The 18,089-nt window shown below is 45.8% G+C and overlaps 1 protein-coding gene across 4 annotated transcripts in view; it reads left to right on the top strand.

Moving 5' to 3' along the window:
- The window catches only part of LOC147636640 (rho GTPase-activating protein 7-like), an 89,033-nt gene that overhangs the window by 17,761 nt on the left and 53,183 nt on the right, over nt 1-18,089 (top strand). For all 4 annotated transcript variants that reach the window (XR_015266181.1, XR_015266180.1, XM_086800092.1 and 1 more), the window contains exon 6: nt 473-614. Coding sequence is in view for 2 of the 4 variants with exons in the window: in XM_086800092.1 (XP_086656218.1) it covers nt 473-614 (142 nt within the window). In the remaining 2 variants the exon portion in view is untranslated. The remainder of the gene's footprint in view (nt 1-472; nt 615-18,089) is intronic.

Below are 18,089 nucleotides of genomic sequence, written 5' to 3'. Positions count from 1 at the left end.
AGAAAGTTAACTTTTCTAATAAGCTCAGGTAGTTTGTGCCGAATTTTTAATTGCTGCTCATGCATACCGGTTTGGTCCTGCATTTCCAAGGTTTCTCACTTAGTGTTTAGGCTGTTAAAACTATAAGAATCTTTCTCTTGCTGAATTTCAACTTCGAATGTGGAGGATTCTAATGGTAGCATTATGCCCTCTGCCAATGTCAACGTTAGTTTTGTGGATATTTGGGTTAATTCTTGTATTATTGATATTATATTCCCCATTATGAACTAAGCTTTTTGAGTCAACAAAATTGTTTTTTAAATTCAAGTGCAGGAAAATTGAGTGCTATATTTGTGCTTTTGAATACCCAGACGTCAACATTTCTGTGTCAAATTCAAAGATGGATTTAAGTTTCCGCAATGTGAAATGATTATTTCAACTTTTGGCTCTCTTTTGCTGTCTTAAGGATAGTTTTATTTTTCTTCATGTACAGGCAGAAACCACAGAAGATCTGGAAGAATGGAAAGCTGCATTGGAAAAAGCACTTGCTGCAGCTCCAAATGCTGTGTTGGTGGGTCAGGGTGGAATCTTTAGGCACGATTCAATAGATGCTGGTGAAGGGCCTACTGAACAAGGTGCATCATTTGTATGTTTTTTTTGCTAAAGGATAGGGGTCCAAGCATTGTTTGTTTTGAAATTTTGGGATGTGTAAAAAGCACATACCTGAGAACCCTATTGTGGTTGATTTACTTGGCGATGTGTAAAAACCACATACCTAAGAACCCTATTGTGGTTGAATTATCCTGCATCGAACCCAAGATTGATGACTGCGATAGAATGTGGCTAGTGAATCTCCTCCCAGCCATAGGCCCCCTTCCAGAACCCCACCACTGGGCCCTAGGTCCAGATCGCTGTGAGCAAGCTTTCGCCTAGACAACACACCTTGGTGTCCCATACCATTGGACCATGTGCTCAAGCATTGTTTGTTTTGAAATTTAAAAAGCACATACCTGAGAACCCTATTGTGGTTTATTTCCCTGGTGATGTGTGAAAACCATGTACGTAAGAACCCTTTGTGGTCGAATTAACCTGCATTGAACCCGAGATTGATGATTGCGATAGAATTTGGCTAGTGACTCTCCCTCCAGCCATAGGTCCCCTTCCATCGGAAATCTTCATCGACGTACGCATGGGTGTCCTAGCAACCGCGAGCCCGTGCATTGCCTGGTCAGAAGAAGCAACCTTATACATTCAAGCTAGCCACGATTATGAAGCCGCTCTCCTGCTGCAAACTCAAGGCTATGGTATTTTGTGTTTGAGTTTCTCATACTCATATTCATTGCGAAGAGATGACCATTCATAGTGGTTGAGTACTTTAGGTACGGTGCAGTATGGTACGTGTACGGTACGCGTACGTAAAGTACGAATCAAGATAAGTACTTTAAATACGTTCACGTTTTTTACTATATATATATATATATATATATATATATATATAAAATAAGGAATATCAACATCCATACAAAAATAGCATGAAAGACAATGATAATACTGAAATGAAAACTAATCTATTAACTATTGAGCAATGACCACTAACTAAAATAATTAAAAAACGGGCCAAATAAGTACTTTATGGGAGACACCAGTGAAAAGGATACTTGGGATGTCGGCGGAGAGACCTCTGGGCCCTAGATCCAAATTTCCGTGAGCGAGCTTTCGCCTAGACAACACACCTTGGTGTCCCATATAATTGGACTGCGTGCTTGCTTAGAGCTACCTTTAGCCTTGACATTCAATGCACTTGGTAGATATCTCTACCACGAGGATTCCTCATAGTTATCTTAAGTGAGCTCAAGGTACTCTTTTATAGTACAAAAAACATGGTTATTATTAATTATTAGCCCCCAGCTGGGTTATTGAGCTTTTAGCTTTTTGAAATCCTGCTGTTCTCTCTCTCTCTCTCTCTCTCTCTCTCTCAGCCCTCCTTTCTTGAAGAGCTGAATACCATCAAGGAACAAATGAGGATCATTCGAGAGGAGGAGGAGCAACATAAAGAGAAGACATCTTCATGGGTGGAGGTGATCACAAAGACACAAAAGAAGATGGACGAGGTGGAGAAATGGATCGAGGTCGCCAAGAAAGGGAAAGGTAAAGAATCGCCACCCATCCCCACTCCCACCATCATCAACATGACCCTTGAAGAGGAGCAAAGGAGGAAGACCCGGGCCTTACATGTACGAGTGTCCGGTCTAAAAGACCGTGATGATGCGGAAGGGGAAACCAAGGAGCTCTTCTCTATGATAGGCATTGAAGCCACGCACACAAAGGCATGGAGAGTGGGAAAGAAGAGAGAAGGTAGTGGTGGCGAATCTTCTAAGGAGAGAGCACTTATCATTCGTTTCCCCTCCATGGAAGCGAAGAAGGACCTCTTGAAGAGACGTCCTACACTCAAGAAGACGGGAATATTTCTTGGAGATGACCTCACACTCTCGCAACTTACCCACATGAAAGAAGTTATGCCAGAGATAAGGGCAGCCCGAGAGAATGGGAAAGTGGCCTTCTATAGAGATGGTAGAGTGGTGATTATGGAGAGGCGCTCTTCATGACGGCGCGAGACCTATGGGACTACACTCAAAGTTGCTACTTGGAATTGTAATGGATCTCTACATCTTGATGTAGGGGCTTTTGAGGATAGTTTCACTGGGAGGGACATCATCTTCTACTGTGAGACGCATCAGGCTCCTGGACAGTCCATGCCACATGTTAGTGGATACCGATGGGAGACAGCTTGTAGACAGGAGACTCGTTCAGAGCATAGAGGACGGGGCTCAGGAGGAGTGGCAATATTGTTTAGAGAGGAGCTACAGCCATTGATACATATAGTCTGCAGAGATGAGCAGGCTAGGTACATATGGGTTAGACTGAGGGCAGAGACGGGCAGATATCTCTACTTTGCTATATGCTATTTTGCTCCTAGTACATCAGTGTATGCATCAATTGTGGGCAGTCTCCCTTTTCTATTTTGGATGATGACATTTGGGAGTTCTCCAGGGGTGGTGACATCATTCTCCTGGGGGACTTCAATGCCAGGACCGCCCATAACCAGACAGTATTTTATGATACCTCAGAGGAGATGTTGAGGGAGCTTGATGTTAGGGATATGGGCCTATCTAGACTCTCACAGGATGAGGAACATACAGTGTATGGGCGGTATTTGATAGACATGGGGACTGCACATGGATTGGCCATCCTGAATGGCCTACAGAGATTCCCGACATCGGGCGGTTTCACTTGCTTTCCACATAGGCATGGTGCTAGTACAGTGGACTATGTTATGGCTCAGCCCAGTCTCATTCCCTCTTTTCAGGATTTTATGGTAGGCACTAGGCCGGTTGGAATAGCAATGGATCATGCTATCTTGTCCTTCACTCTTACATTTCAGTTCAGCACCGCTCCATTGGGACAAGTCTCCACACACACTCGTTATACCTTTACGAGGGAGACTGACACCGTGTACATGGATGAGATATACAGACGCTTATGTTGCCTAGGAGCCAGGACGGCCATTAGATGAGCTCACTCAGATATTGATAGATACGCTTCATGCTGCAGCATCAGAGGCATATCCCCATAGTCAGCCTACACGGAGACGATCTGGGAACATGCCCCAGAACAGTTGGTATGATGAGGAGTGCAGAGAGATGAGGATCAGATTACAGAGAGAGGTGCTCATGGGTGTTACCACTCACAGACAATCACGGATTACCTTCCGGCACCTAGTGCGACGGAAGAAGAGGGCTTATCTTGCTCAGTTAGAGAGGGATTTGTATCAGTTATTTATGAGTCAGGACTCAGGCGAGGCATGTAGACTATTCCATGAGCATTCACCATCACCAGCCATTACCTCCACAGAGATTTGGGGTGAGTATGCAGCATCCCTGTACACAGCAGCAGGACAGCCGCCCTTGCCAGACCCATCGGAGCCATGCCCAGAGACATGTGCTTTCTTTACTGCTGAGATGGTAAGGAAAGCTATTGACAGGATGAGGAGTGGGAGAGCATATGATCATGATGGTTTGGTAGCAGAGCACTTTATTCATGCCAGAGATATGCTTGTAGAGCTTATTGCTATGATGTTTAACCGAGCCATGTGTGAGGGTTTTCTTGAGACTTGGAATATGTCCACGATTGTGCCTATCTTCAAGTCAGGGGATCCCATGCTTCCTGGGAATTATCGTACCATCATGATTGGTCACACATTGGCTAGATTATATGCATCTATTCTTGAGCAGGAGTTGAGTAGATGGGCAGAGAGAGAGGGCATACGTGCATCAGGGCAGGCAGGGTTCAGGAGAGGTTTCTCCTCTCTTGACCATATCTTGACACTCAGAGCTATTATTGAGGAGGGCAAATTATATGGCAAGAGGATTTATTGTTGCTTTGTGGATTTCCGCAAAGCTTTTGACACAGTACCGAGAGCTAGACTGATGCGCAGACTACAGGAGATGGGAGTGCCCACAGAGCTGATTTGGGGAATCATGGCTTTATACAGGACAGTTGTGGGGTAGGTACGTACTACTCAGGGTATATCTGAGATGGTTCACTCCACTATTGGGGTGAAACAGGGCTGCCCCCTTTCTCCCACCTTATTTGGGATGTACGTGGATGAGGTTTCAGACTATGTAGAGCGGGAGGGTGACAGAGGAGCACAGCTAGCAGGGACATGGATTCCGCTGTTATTGTATGCTGATGATATTGTGCTGATCTCAGATTCTCCAGAGGGGATGCAGCGTCATTTGGATGCATTGCACACCTTTGCACAGGACAGTGGATTGTCTGTTAACCTTGGTAAAACCAAGGTGATGGTGTTTAACACCACAGCACAGTGGGTTAGGAGGTCAGTACCCACCTTTACATATGGTCAGGAGACAGTGGAGTATACAGATGCATATACTTACCTTGGTGTGGTTTTCAGTGGCCCACTATTTTCCTTGAGGAGAGCAGCGGAGACCAGATTGACCAGAGCTTATGCAGCATTGGGGAGACTAGAGAGGATGTGTTTGCAGGTTCAGTTTCAGGAACCTCGAACAAAGCTCTGGCTCTTTGACACTTTGGTCACTTCAGCCATGTTGTATGGAGTGGAGATATGGGGACCCTCAGTAGATCACCACAGCCGAGCTGGTAGCACTGATGGATGGAGACATATGGAGAGGCCCTTGGTTTCTATGATTTCCCAGATGATTAGGGTCAAGGCCTCCATACCACATGATATTATCCGTGCAGAGATGGCTGCCCCCCCATTGGTAGTAGAGACACTCACTCGATCAGTCTCCTTTATACATAGCACTTGGGCTCTCCCTAGAGACAGATATGCTCGCTTAGCCCTGGAGTCTTCACGACAGTTGGCATCACAGGGAGACGGATCATGTTGGTATGCACAGATGACAGCTTGGTTCCAGTTGCATGGCTTTAGTATGGAAAGGCTACCTCCATTTCAGTACTCCCTGGATGCACCCTCCCTCTCTCTCACACGGGCAGAGATTACCAAACTTATCAGGCAGGACTTGATTCAACTGGACACTATGAGGACATGGATACAGCCGACACAGGAGCTTGGTACGAAGATGGCTTTCTATAGAGATCATCTTCTCCAGCTCACGGAGGATGGGTTTGTGATTAGACCCAGCTACATGGATACTCATCTTTCTCATGGGGTACGGTGTGCTATTGGTCAGATGCGCACATCCTCACACTAGCTAGAGATTGAGACTGGCAGATTCAGAGGAGTACCAGCTGAGGCCAGGATTTGTCAGCTATGCCAGATGGAGCCAGAGACAGAGTTACACTGTAGTATATTATGAGATACGAGGCCGTTTTCACTGCCTGTTTAGAGAGGGTTTTGGACCACTTTCTAGAGTCATGAGATACCAGGATCAGAGATGCCTCGGATTATACTTGCTGGAGCTTCGTAGACATAGAGAGGGTCTCTTAAGAGGGAGGGGATCAGAGAGGGAGAGACACCTACAGAGGCAGATTACAGACTTCTTTCGGCCAGAGATTGAGCAGTCAGGCTAGCAGGCATTGCAGCTAGCCCCAGAGTATAGCCGCAGTACAGGTACACCGATTGATCGGGCTATAGAGCTGGGGCGGTCCAGGCGCCCCAAGACGAGAGGCCCATCTCGACACCGGCAGAGACTACAAGAGAGGATCAGGACCATACTAGCACGGCATGGGAGACGTCCAGTCAGAGTACTCACCATGGAGGACATTGAGGATATTCGCCATCGACCGATGAGAGACTTCTTTGGATAGTGATGTGTATGATGCTTATCTTTGTTGCTAGAGTTTTCCTCCCAGATGTTATCCATTAGGAGCTCCTAGTACCGTACTTTTCCTCATAGTTATTTCAGTTTCAGTTAGTTGTTTTTAGCTTTTCTTACACAGACATTGTATCAGATCCACCAATTGTTGTAACCTTTTTGGTCTCATATGTCATTTTGGCCTTTTGAAGACGTTAATATATCATTTCATTTCATTTCTCTCCCACCCCCGCCCCCCCCCCCCCCCTTCTCCGGAAAAAGATCTTTCTATTAGTTACCAAGAAACAGCCAAAATGGCTAAGGACAAATCCGTCCCCAAAGGGAAACGTTAGTCAAGATGATCAAAGGGGGAGGACGCACTTCTCTTCTGCCTGGCTGCTCTAGGAGGATAAGGCTATCTCATACATTTGGGGGGGGGGGGGGGGGGATAACCACACAGGTGGTCTGTAACGCCAAGTGGGCTCGCCACCTCTATTTGTAAGAAAGGGACCGTGTTGCCAGATCTTGAGAAAAGCCTCTCGATGCTTCCTCATGCAGTCTGAGCCACCCTGAAGCTGCCCTCACTGACCACGGAGGGTATGCATGATATCGAGCCAGATGCGCTGGATAGATTCCACTGGTGGGGTGAGGGTGCCTTCTATGTGGCTTCGTTGCATCGAGCATGCCACGCGGCTATACTACTGTAAATCTCCATCTCTGGCAAGAACTTAGGGTCCAACGGCCATTAGGCGGAGCTGAAACTGGCACAGTGGAAATATGAAGGTGAGAGACTTGAAGGGCTAGTCCCCTGCCTTCCTTCTTGTACAACATGATGATCGTGGCCTCAGTGGCCCAAGCAATAGTGCCCCATGTGACAATACGGAGGGCGGGAGCCCGATCCATAGTGAATATGTGTAGGATCCTCTGCTAGACCTATTGGGCCTTTGGGCAATCCCAAAGATAGTGATGCTGAGGCTCTTTAGGATGGCTACACCTCTTAACATATTGCTGGTTTGACCCTAATGGCCAACCAAGTGCCAATTGCTAAGCTCTTATGTGCCAGCTGCCACATGCAAGGAGTGATCTTCCGTGGCCGAAAGCTGTCCCACTGCTGCTTCCAAAAATCTACGAGAAAATGCGGCGCGAGGCCTCGTGACTGCCAATGTGTTGCTGCTGTTGGAGTGCCCTCCACCTCTGCCATGTGAATCCTACGGCCCAGTCGTGCAGTGTAAGCAAAGAACGGGGTACCAAGCGACTCCTCTCTGTCCTTTGGATACTGCCATGTCCATTGTCCCTGGGTCTTGCTGGAGACTCGTAATAGGCTGTGCCTCCACATCCATAGTCGCCATAGTCTCTCTCTGGCCACGTTGGCCGGTGGAGGGTGGATGTGCCACTCGTGCGTGAAAGCCAATAACCCTCACCCTCTCCAAGGTGCATGCCTTGAGGTTCCCTAAGGGGATCTCTGATCTCTCCAGACTGCCATGAAGCCCAATAGAGAAGGTGAGTTGAGCGAGTACCTTCTGCGCCATGAACTGCCAGGGGTATGCCATGCATGGTGAACACTCCTAGCAATTGCGGAGGAGAAGGATCCAGTATCGGGGCCTGCCACTCTGGAGGGATGGAAGAGTCGATGTCAAGGCTAAGTCAGTCTTTTCCCTTGATCCCAAGAAGGCCTCTCTCCCGAGCCTCTGGGGGTAACTATCTAAATGCAAGACAATCTCCTAGCGACTTAGCGGGGCCAACGTCACTGTGAAACGTTTCAGCCCCGAAACGTTTCACCTCGAAACAGGGAAGAAATGCCAAAACATTTCACCCCTTGACAAGTGCTTACTAAAAGCCTGGACCGAAACGGCTACACACACACACACATTTATATAGCGTGCGCGTGTGAGAGAGAGAGAGAGAGAGAGAGAGAGAGAGAGAGAGAGAGAGAGAGAGAGAGAGAGATGAAATGAAATGAAATGTTATATTAACGTCTTCAAAAGGCCATAATGACCTATGAGACCAAAAGTTACATCATGGTGGATCTGATACAATGTCTGGATAAAAAAACCTAGAAAATGAAAAATAAAGATGATACTACTGGCACCTAGAAAATGAAACTGGAACTGGAATATAGTGAGGGGGGGGGTACTCTATGGAGGTGAGTGGAATATAGTGAGGGGATACAATATCATGTGGGACGGAGGGGTACACTATGGAGGTGCCTCCATCTCATAATATGTGCGGCATCGGACACTCCTCAATATCCTCTGTGGTCAGCACCCTGACTGGGTGTCCCGCATGCCTCGCAAGAATAATCCGAATCTGCCGCTGCAACCTCCGTCTATGCTGGGATGCCCCCCTCCGTAGTCGTGGGCGTCTGGACCACCCAAGCTCAATCGCACGATCAATCAGTGTACCCCTGGTGTGGGCGGTATCCATGTCCTGCTGTTGCTGTGGTCCATCTGGCGCAGTGATGGCTGGACTAAAGAAATCTGTAATGTGCCTCTGAGTCTGGCTCTCTGTGCGCCTAAGCAGGCTATCTCTATGTCTCCGCAGCTCAAGCAAGAACAATCCCAAACACCTCTGGTCCTGGTACTCCATGACTTTGGAAAGTGGTCCAAAACCCTCTCTGAATAAACAGTGGAAACGACCACGTATCTCATAGTATGCAGTACAATGGCATATATAATGCAGCTCTGTCTCTGGCTCCCCATGGCATACTCGGCATATCTTGGCCTCAGCTGGTATACCTCTATATCGGCCAATCTCAATCTCAAGCTGGTGTGAGGATGTGTGAATCTGACCAATAGCACATCGTAGTGCATGAGACAAGTGTACATCCATGTAACTGGGTCTGATCACAAAACCATCTGCTGTGAGCTGAAGAAAATGCTCTCTGTAGAAAGCCATCTTCGTGCCCAGCTCCTCAGTCGGCTGTATCCATGTCCTCCTAATGTCCAGCTGAACTAAATCCTGACGGATGAGTCTGGTAATCTCTGTCCGTGTGAGAGTGAGAGAGGGTGCCTCCAGAGAATACTAGAAGGGAGGCAATCTGTCCATGCTAAAACCATGTGCCTGGAACCAAGATGTCATCTGTCCATACCAACAAGCCGTGTCTCCCTGTAAAGCTAACTGTTGGGAGGACTCCAGGGCGAGGCGTGCATATCTGTCTTGGGGGAGATCCCACAAGCCATGTATGTAGGAGACTGATCTCGTAAGAGCCTCAATCACCAAAGGGGCAGCCGCCAGCTCTGCTCGAATAATCTCATGAGGTACCACGGCCTTGGCTCTAATAATCCTAGCAATATTAGATACCAAAGGCCTCTCCATACCTCTCCACCCGCCTGCGCTGTGATGGCCCACTGAAGGTCCCCATATCTGCACTCCATAAAGCATAGCTGATGTCACTAGAGTGTCAAAAGGCCAAAGTTTCGTTCGAGGTTCCTGAAACTGAACCTGCGAACACATCCTCTCCAAACCACCCAGGGCTGCATGTGCTCTAGTCAATCTAGTCTCTGCTGCTCTCCTCATCGAAAACACTGGCCCACTGAATACTACCCCAAGATATGTATATGCATCTGTATACTCCACAATCTCTTGCCCATATGTAAATGTGGAAGCTGATCGCCTAACCCACTGTGGCGTGGTGTTAAACACCATAACCTTGGTTTTGCCAAGGTTGACAGACAATCCACTATCATGTGCAAACGCATGTAAAGCATCCAGATGACGCTGCATACCCTTAGGGGAATCAGAGATCAACACAATATCATCAGCATATAACAATAGTGGGATCCATGTACCTGCTAGCTGGGCTCCTCTGTCCCCCAATCTCTCAATGTAGTCAGAAGCCTCATCCACATACATACCAATTAGTGAAGGAGATAACGGGCAACCTTGAGAGAGAGACGGTCTACAGAAGACCCCAAGGGCCTATGAGACCAAGAGTAATACAATGGCACCATGGATATACTGAGCCATGGAAAACTGGAAGAAAAAGTAAAATGAAAAACATTTGACAATACATGTGATCAGTAGATGATCCTGCGTATAGTGAGATATGCTGTGATCAACTAATGACAATACCCGCCTCGGCCAGAACCGATCTGATGGTGGAGTGAATGTCAAGCCTCTGTGATGGGAGCGTGACATGTCGGCGGAGAACCTCACGAATCTGTCTTTGTGTGGTGGAGGGTCCTGATGCTCTGGGTCGGGGACGTCTGGCTCGTAGAATGGATCGAGCTCTCTCACTAAGAACTCCTCTAGGGTGTGGAGTTGGAGCGGCCTATCTCTCCTCAATGATATGCATGCGGCCTCTATGCATAAAAGAAATCATGTTTGTCTTGTACTCTTTGCGGGGCTCAAGCCTATGATGCCATGGCTTGCCAAGCAATACATCACATCCATTAAGTGGTGCAACTAAGAAATGCTCATGATCAAGGTAACCGTGGATATGTATGTGCAACTTCCCTATTAGTGGGGTAACCTGCACGTCTTTACCAACAAAGGCAACTTCTGCTTCAATTTGAGGTCCCATGTTCTCAACCTCAATACCCAAGGCAGCTGCCATTTGAATAGAGATGAAGTTATCGGTTGCACAATCATCAAACATAAATAAGGTGGGCTGATCCTTGATTTGACCCCATGCTTTGCATACCATCCGTTCTTTTGCATCATTTTTTGTGTTTTCCTGCACATCGGGAACTGCATGCACATTAGCCTTGGTTTGCTTGTCCTCATGCTTTGGTTTGCGGTCAGGGCCTTGTCTAAACATGTGCTCTTTGCTGCCACAAGAAAAACATTTCCTCTCCTTGGCATATTGCTCCCTTTGCTCGGGGTTCAAGCCAAATTTGTTCTTCTTTGGGCCATGATCTTTAGATGAGGTATTTTCAGCTTTACCTCCCTTCTGGATCTCCTGGAAGCTCTTTTTAGGTGGCTGTCCACCTTTTTGCAGATTTGGGACAACGTGGAAAGGTAGCTTGATGGGGGTGGAGCATGTCCTGGATTTGGAGTTGACGAGGGGATCGTGGCCAACGTTTGGGGGCCGGGGCGTCGGGCACGTTGGAATGCGAAGGCCCGGTCCGAGGTAAGTCCTCTTAGGCGAGGTGGGCCATAGGATCCAGTGTATGGGTGTCCACCACCTCATGGGTTTGGAAGAAGCTGGTGATGGTTTAGCTGGTGAGGGAGGGATCGAGGGCTGAAGCTTTCTCAAGAAAGCGTCCTTGTGTCTGCAGAGCTCAGGCAGGAAGAGCCCTAGGCAATGCTGGTCCAGGAAGTCGATGATCTTGGAGAGTGGACCAAATTTCTCACGAAATAGACATTGAAACCTCTCACAGATCTTATAGTATACTAGGCAGCGAGGTATGTAATGCTCCTCTGTCTCAACCTTTGTGTGGTGTAATCGGAAAATCCTCTCCTTCCTAGGTCTTCGTACGAGCTTCCTAGCTCTGAAGACGCGCTCTGCTCTTCTTGTCTCCACTCTGAGGTGGTGGGATGAAACCCGTATCTAGCCGATTGCAATCCGCATGGCGTAGGACATGTGGACACTAAGGTAGCTTGGTTGATGGATGTTTCCATCCTCAATGAGTGTGAGGATGTGATCTTTGTAGAAGTGCATCTTCGTTGGGAGCTCCGAATGTGTGATCCATGTGCAGTGGGTGTAGAGGCTGAGAAGATCTAATCGGATAATCCGGTTGGTGTCCTCATGAGAGAGCTGGAGAAAAGGGGAACCCAAACCTTACTGAAGGTGTAACTATTTGGTCCTCTTAGCTCTTTTCACATGATGAAATCCATGCCCGGACACCAAATAGGTGGAAGAAGACATGGGGACAGGCTCCATAAGGTTTGATTCAGAAAAAAGCACCATTCTTGGTCAAAAAGCTGGAAAAAAACAAAAAGTCAAACAAGGTTGACCGTGAGCCAAGGGCACCATTGAAAAGAGGAGACTGAGCCGGACCAAAAAGCTAAAAGGCGCTTTCTCAAAAAGCAGCTCTAAGGCCAAAAAGCAAGGCCTTAAAGCCAGAAAAGCAAAGCACCAAAAGTTGAGTAATATTTTATTAATAAAAGTGAAAAGAGAAAAAGCAAAGGCAAAAAGAGAAAAGCAAAGCATAAAAAGGCAAAGCAAAAAAGCAGGGTCTCTTACAAGTATAAAAAGGATTGGACTTCTCTTGTAGTACCATGAACAAGATCATTGAAGATTGAAGAAGATCGTGGAGTGTGTGTGGGCATCATTATGATCATGGAGAACTTCTTCTTCGCCATCAACACCTTCTCCAACTTGCTTTTCAGATGTACGGTCAGCCGTAGACTTGTATGGGCATATGCATGGGCGATACGGACGCGTGAATGGAGCTGTATGGACATAAATTTCAAAAACCCTAAAACTGCTCCAAAAACGCTAAAAACTCAGTTTTCTTGCCAGAAAGAGCTTTTCCATGGTTTTCTTCATTGACAAGGTTGTAGGAGTTGTGGAGATTACTCATGGGAACTTGGACTACTTGAACTTGGACTTGGATATGAACTTGGACATAGAGCTTGGACATAGACATGGAAGTTGGACATATAGCTTGGGCATGAAGCTTGGACATAAACATGGAACTTGGACATATAGCTTGGGCATGAAGCTTGGACATGAACATGGAACTTGGTTATGGAAGTCTGGACTTGGATTTGGATCTGAACTTGGACTTGGATTTGGACTTGGACTTCGACTTGGATTCATTGGACTTGGAATCATTGGATTTGGATTTGGATATTAGATTTGGTACTAGTGCGGTGAGAGATACTTGTGGGTCATTCCCGTGGTGTGCTCGGCATCAGAGATCTCGTGCCTCGACATCGACATTAACTTGGATATTCTACATTGGCATATCTGTTTGTTTTGTATTCATTGATTGTATTGATCCTGGCCAGCGTTGTCAAATCCCCAAAGGATCTTCTCGTAGAACGCTCCTGGAACAAGACTCGAAACTTGCAAACAAACCAAACAAACATGATGGGGGTGTAGGCCTGACTCACCTCCCAACCTTGACAGCCGCGAGCAAGCCTACAAGTCTTGGCTGTCCCCACTGAGCCACGAGCTGAGCTAACTAGATGGACGTACCGATCAATCTCTACCTCGTGACGTCCCATACCGCCACGAAGCTATCCATGCGGGCCTCAAGACTGTTGCCAGTCTCGGCTGTGTGAAGCAGGTGCACGTTTGCACTAGATCCAGGCTCCTGACGATAGAGCTCTCACAAAGACACGCGAGACTCTAAATGTATAATGACTAACCTTGCCCACCCTTTTATAGTTTCTTGGCCGGTCATCGGGCACACACTTGGGCGCCCGCCCGTCCATACTTGGGTGTCCGCCTGTTAGTCTATCCCTAACTCATCTTGTCCATCAGCCTGCCTAGCTCCAAGCTTTCCCTAACCTCGAAGCTAGTCTCGTGTGCGTGTAGCACATGGGAGAGGTGAATACTTTGTCGTTCACTGAGATTTCTACTGACTTATTTCAGTCATTGAGAGGGCTTTGCAGGACTGATAGTTATTTTGGTCCATTTTGGCATAAGATCCAGGACGGGAGCTCATTGATTGACCAAGACTCAATGACTGAGCAGCCTAACATTCAGGCTGCAAGAGGCCAGTGGATGATTCGGAATGGTTTACTATTCCGTAATGACAAAATTTGTGTACCACAGATTCTGGACATTAGGTCCAAGATTTTGAAGGAGTGTCACGATGCCTCTTCTGTTCTACACTCTGGGCTACACAGGACATTATCGTTAGTGAAACACACTTTTTATTGGCCAAAGATGAAAGGGTATGTAGAAGATTGTGTTCTCAAGTGTCAAGTTTGTCAAGCAAATAAAGCTGAACGCTTTAGACAGGCTGGGTTGTTGCATCCTTAGCAAATCCCAAGTAATAAATGGAAAAGTATTTCCATGGACTTTATTGGTGGATTGCCAAGAATACATCAAGGCCACATTTCTATTTGGGTTGTGGTAGATCGCTTGACAAAAATGGCTAGATTTTTACCAACTCGGAAGACCATTACAGCTACGGCGTACGCAATTAGCAAGGCAGTTTATCGAGCAATTGCTTAGACTGTACGGGTTACTGCGCAGGACATAGTTAGTGATATGGACTCTAAGTTTACGAGTGATTTTTGAAAACTTGTTTTTGAGAAGTTGGAAACAACTTTGAATTTGAGTTTCCTCACATCATCCTTAATCTGATGGCTAGACTGAAAGAGTGAATCAAATTTTGGAGGATATGCTTTGAGCATATGTATGCAAAAGGCAAAGTTCATGGGAGGATTATCTTTCTATGTTAGAATTTGCATAGAACAATACTAAGCATACGAGTACAGGTTTTAGCCCTTTCATGCTTATGTATGGTTTTCAACCTAGATCACCTGTTATAGTGGGATTCTCAAGACTTCAGCATGATGCAGCACGTCATTTTTTACAAGATATGCAAGAAATGCTACAAGTTGCGAAGGAATCTATTAGAAGTGCTCAATACCGAGACAGATTTTATTCTAATAGACATCGTTCACCCAGAGAGCTCTCTGAAGGAACGATGGTGTATTTGCGAGTTCTGAAAGATTCCGAGACTTTACGGACAGGTCGATCTCCGAAATTATTCCCTAGATACTGTGGACCATTTCGTATTACACGACGGATTGGTTTAGTTGCATATGAATTGGATTTGCCTTCTCATGTGAAAGTTCATCCTGTATTTCATGTCAGTAGACTTAAGGAAGTATTGGGTGGAACAGACCAGTTAGTTACTTCTTAAGAAATCATAGATGTCGAGGACATGACATTGTTCCATACGAACCTGAAAAGATTCTTGGATTTTGTGAAAGAAGATTGCGTAATACGCTTATCACGGAAGTGGAAGGATCGTGTTGAGGAGGATGCTACATGGGAGACGTTGACTACTACTAAGCGCATCTGCAACACTATTCATAGACCCTTTTCTATAACGAATCTCAAAATCAAAATCTTGCATTAATTCAGTCCATCGAGCTTTCCTTCCTCTCAAATCATCCGCATCACACACCTACTTGATCGATTGATGATCAACCAATACCACAAACTTGGAGCCATATAAATAATGTCTCCAAACCTTGAGAGCGTGAATCACAATATAAAGCTCCTTCTCAAGGGTTGGCCAACGAGATTGAGTGTCGTCTAGCTTTTTACTTTCAAAAGCAATAGGTCTACCATCTTGAAATAGAGCAGCCCCAATGGCATAGTCACTGGCATCAGTTTCAAGAACATAAGGCCGACTAGGATTGCGTAATGCTAAGATAGGTGCTCCCTTGACTTTATCTTTCAAAAGTATGAAGGCCATATCCAGATCGTTATTCCAAGTGATAGGCTGATTTGACTTACGTCCACGACCTTTTAACAAGTCGGTCATCGGTAGTGTGAGCTGAGAGTACTCCCACACAGATTTCCAAAGAAAAACAACAAAACCGAGAAAAGAACGAAGTTGTTTCACTGTTCGCGGTATAGGCCAGGCGAGAATCTTCTGAACTCGGTCATAGTCAATGCTCAATTCATCTCTAGTGATCTTGTGTGCCAAGTAAATGATGTCTGTCATGAAAAACTCACATTTACTTAATTTAGCATATAGTCGATTCTGTCTTAAAATAGTTAAGACAATCGTGAGGTGTCTAACGTGATTCTCAAGAGTACGACTATATATCAACATATCATCCAGAAACACAACCACAAATTTTCTCAAATGTTCACGAAAAAGATCGTTCATCATCTGCTGCAAAGTGGCTGGAGCATTGGTTAACCCAAAAGGTGATATGAGAAACTCGTAATGGCTATACCTAGTCTGAAAGGCGGTTCTTTCGACATGCCTTTCATCAATACATATCTGGTGATAGGCACTACATTAATCTATCTTCGTGAAATATTTCGCTTCTGCTAACCGGTCAATCAGGTCATCTGATCTAAAGAGAGGATAACGGTTCTTAATTGTCAGCTTGTTCAATCTCTTGTAATCTATACACATTCTCGAGATGTTGTCCTTCTTTCTCCTAAGCAACACAGGTGCATCCCAAGGTGATTTACTTGGATGGATCTGGCCCATCCTCAAATAATCTTCGAGTTGTTTGGCCAACTCATCTTTCTCAGCTTGGCTCATCCTGTAAGGTGGAATACTAACTGGGTGAGTACCAGGGATCAGGTCAATACGATGATCTACCGCCCTTTCAGGTGGTAAGCCCGATGGCAGTTCCTTATTAGGAAATACATCTTGAAACGAATCAAGTATCTTGTGTAATTCTTTGCTTTCAAATACACTTAATTCATTGACATCCATAGAAGGTATGAGAAATGAAGAAAGTGGAATCAATACACAATGGAAAGCAGTATACAAAGAAGAATCCATTATATTACCAAAATCAACTGTATTTACAAGAGGTCCCTGAGAGGGATGTATACAATCACCTAAGATACTATAGTGGGTGTTCCTATGTTAAAAAGAAAAAATATGACTAGACCAATCTATCTGGACTTGAAGAATATAATATAGCACTCAATCCCTAATAACAATTCTATATGTTCTAGGTGCATAATATAGCATTCCAGAGTATCTTTGTAGTTCTGAATCCGGATCGGTAGCGTCTCCACCTTTCGATCCCATAGTTGCCGACCCGCAGGTAGGCGTACTTCATAGGTATGATCGCTGGGTGTCGTGTCAAGATCCAATTTTTGCACAAGTTTGTAATTTACAAAGGTGTGTGAGTTGCCAGGGTCTAGAAGAATGTGGATTCTATGGCCATTCACTTCTCCATAAACTCGGAGAAGATCATGAAAGCCAAAAACTTTAGAGTTGAACAGACAATCAGAACATGTACTAGGGCGAGAAAGTACAGTAACGGACGTACCTATCAAAGACAATTGGTTAGCTGCCTTTGGCTTGGGTCCTGCGTTGGTCTTTGCACGCTTTTGCTTTGGGCACTCCTTACACATATGTCCTTTTTCTTCGCAGATGAAGCAACGTCTCTTCTTCTTGAGCTTCAAATCTTTAAGGAGACGTTTCTTCTTCGCTGGTGTCGAAGTGGAATTCTTTGAAGGTTGGTCTGAAGACTTTCCTTCAGTCGTGCTAGCCATTGGTGCGGAGAACTTCCTTTTGTGCTTGTTCCCCTACTCGGTAACAGGTTTAGACTTGGAAGAGACCATTGTATCATCATAGATACGAGCGGAATGAATGGCTTCGTCCAAAGTTTTGCATTTGTTGTTTTTAACCACCTGTAAACGGTATGAGTCGGGTAAACCGGCTACGAAGAAACCCAAAAGAGTTGTGGAATCCATCTTTGTAGCTTTCATCTGCAAGTCCCTAAATTTTTGGAGATAGACCTCATAAGTGAGGTTCTGCGAGGTCATGGTCAAAGTAGTAAACGGGGCAACAACATCATAGTCATCCTCCTCCTTGCGGAATTCTTTCTTGAAGACGTCTTCGAACTGTGTCCAAGTCGTTGGTTTAGGGTTGAGTTCCTTCCACCAAAGCAAAGCTTTGCTTAAGAGGAAACCTGCTGCTAATTGGATCTTTTTTCCATCGTCATATGGATAAAACTAAAAATGGACTTGCCACTTATGTAGCCAAGTGTCCACTATCTCCTTGGTACGTTGCTTTTGCTCGCCCCCAAACTGTTCCGGAGTACTACTGGGACCTAAAGCAGATGCCAAGGTATCCTTACCCGAAAGAGTAGATAGGGTAGTGGTCAACAAAGAGATGGAGTTCTGTAAAGCCTGCATCTGCGCGGCGATTTGTGCTTGACGTTCGGAGGAAGAAGCTTCGAGAGCAACTTTAA

The sequence above is a fragment of the Cibotium barometz genome, chromosome 7 (genome assembly GCF_041138505.1).
Source record: "Cibotium barometz isolate CiBa-2024 chromosome 7, ASM4113850v1, whole genome shotgun sequence".
Lineage (NCBI taxonomy): Eukaryota > Viridiplantae > Streptophyta > Polypodiopsida > Cyatheales > Cibotiaceae > Cibotium > Cibotium barometz.
The sequence above is the reverse complement of the archived record's forward strand: the minus strand, read 5'-3'. Positions and strand labels throughout refer to the sequence as shown.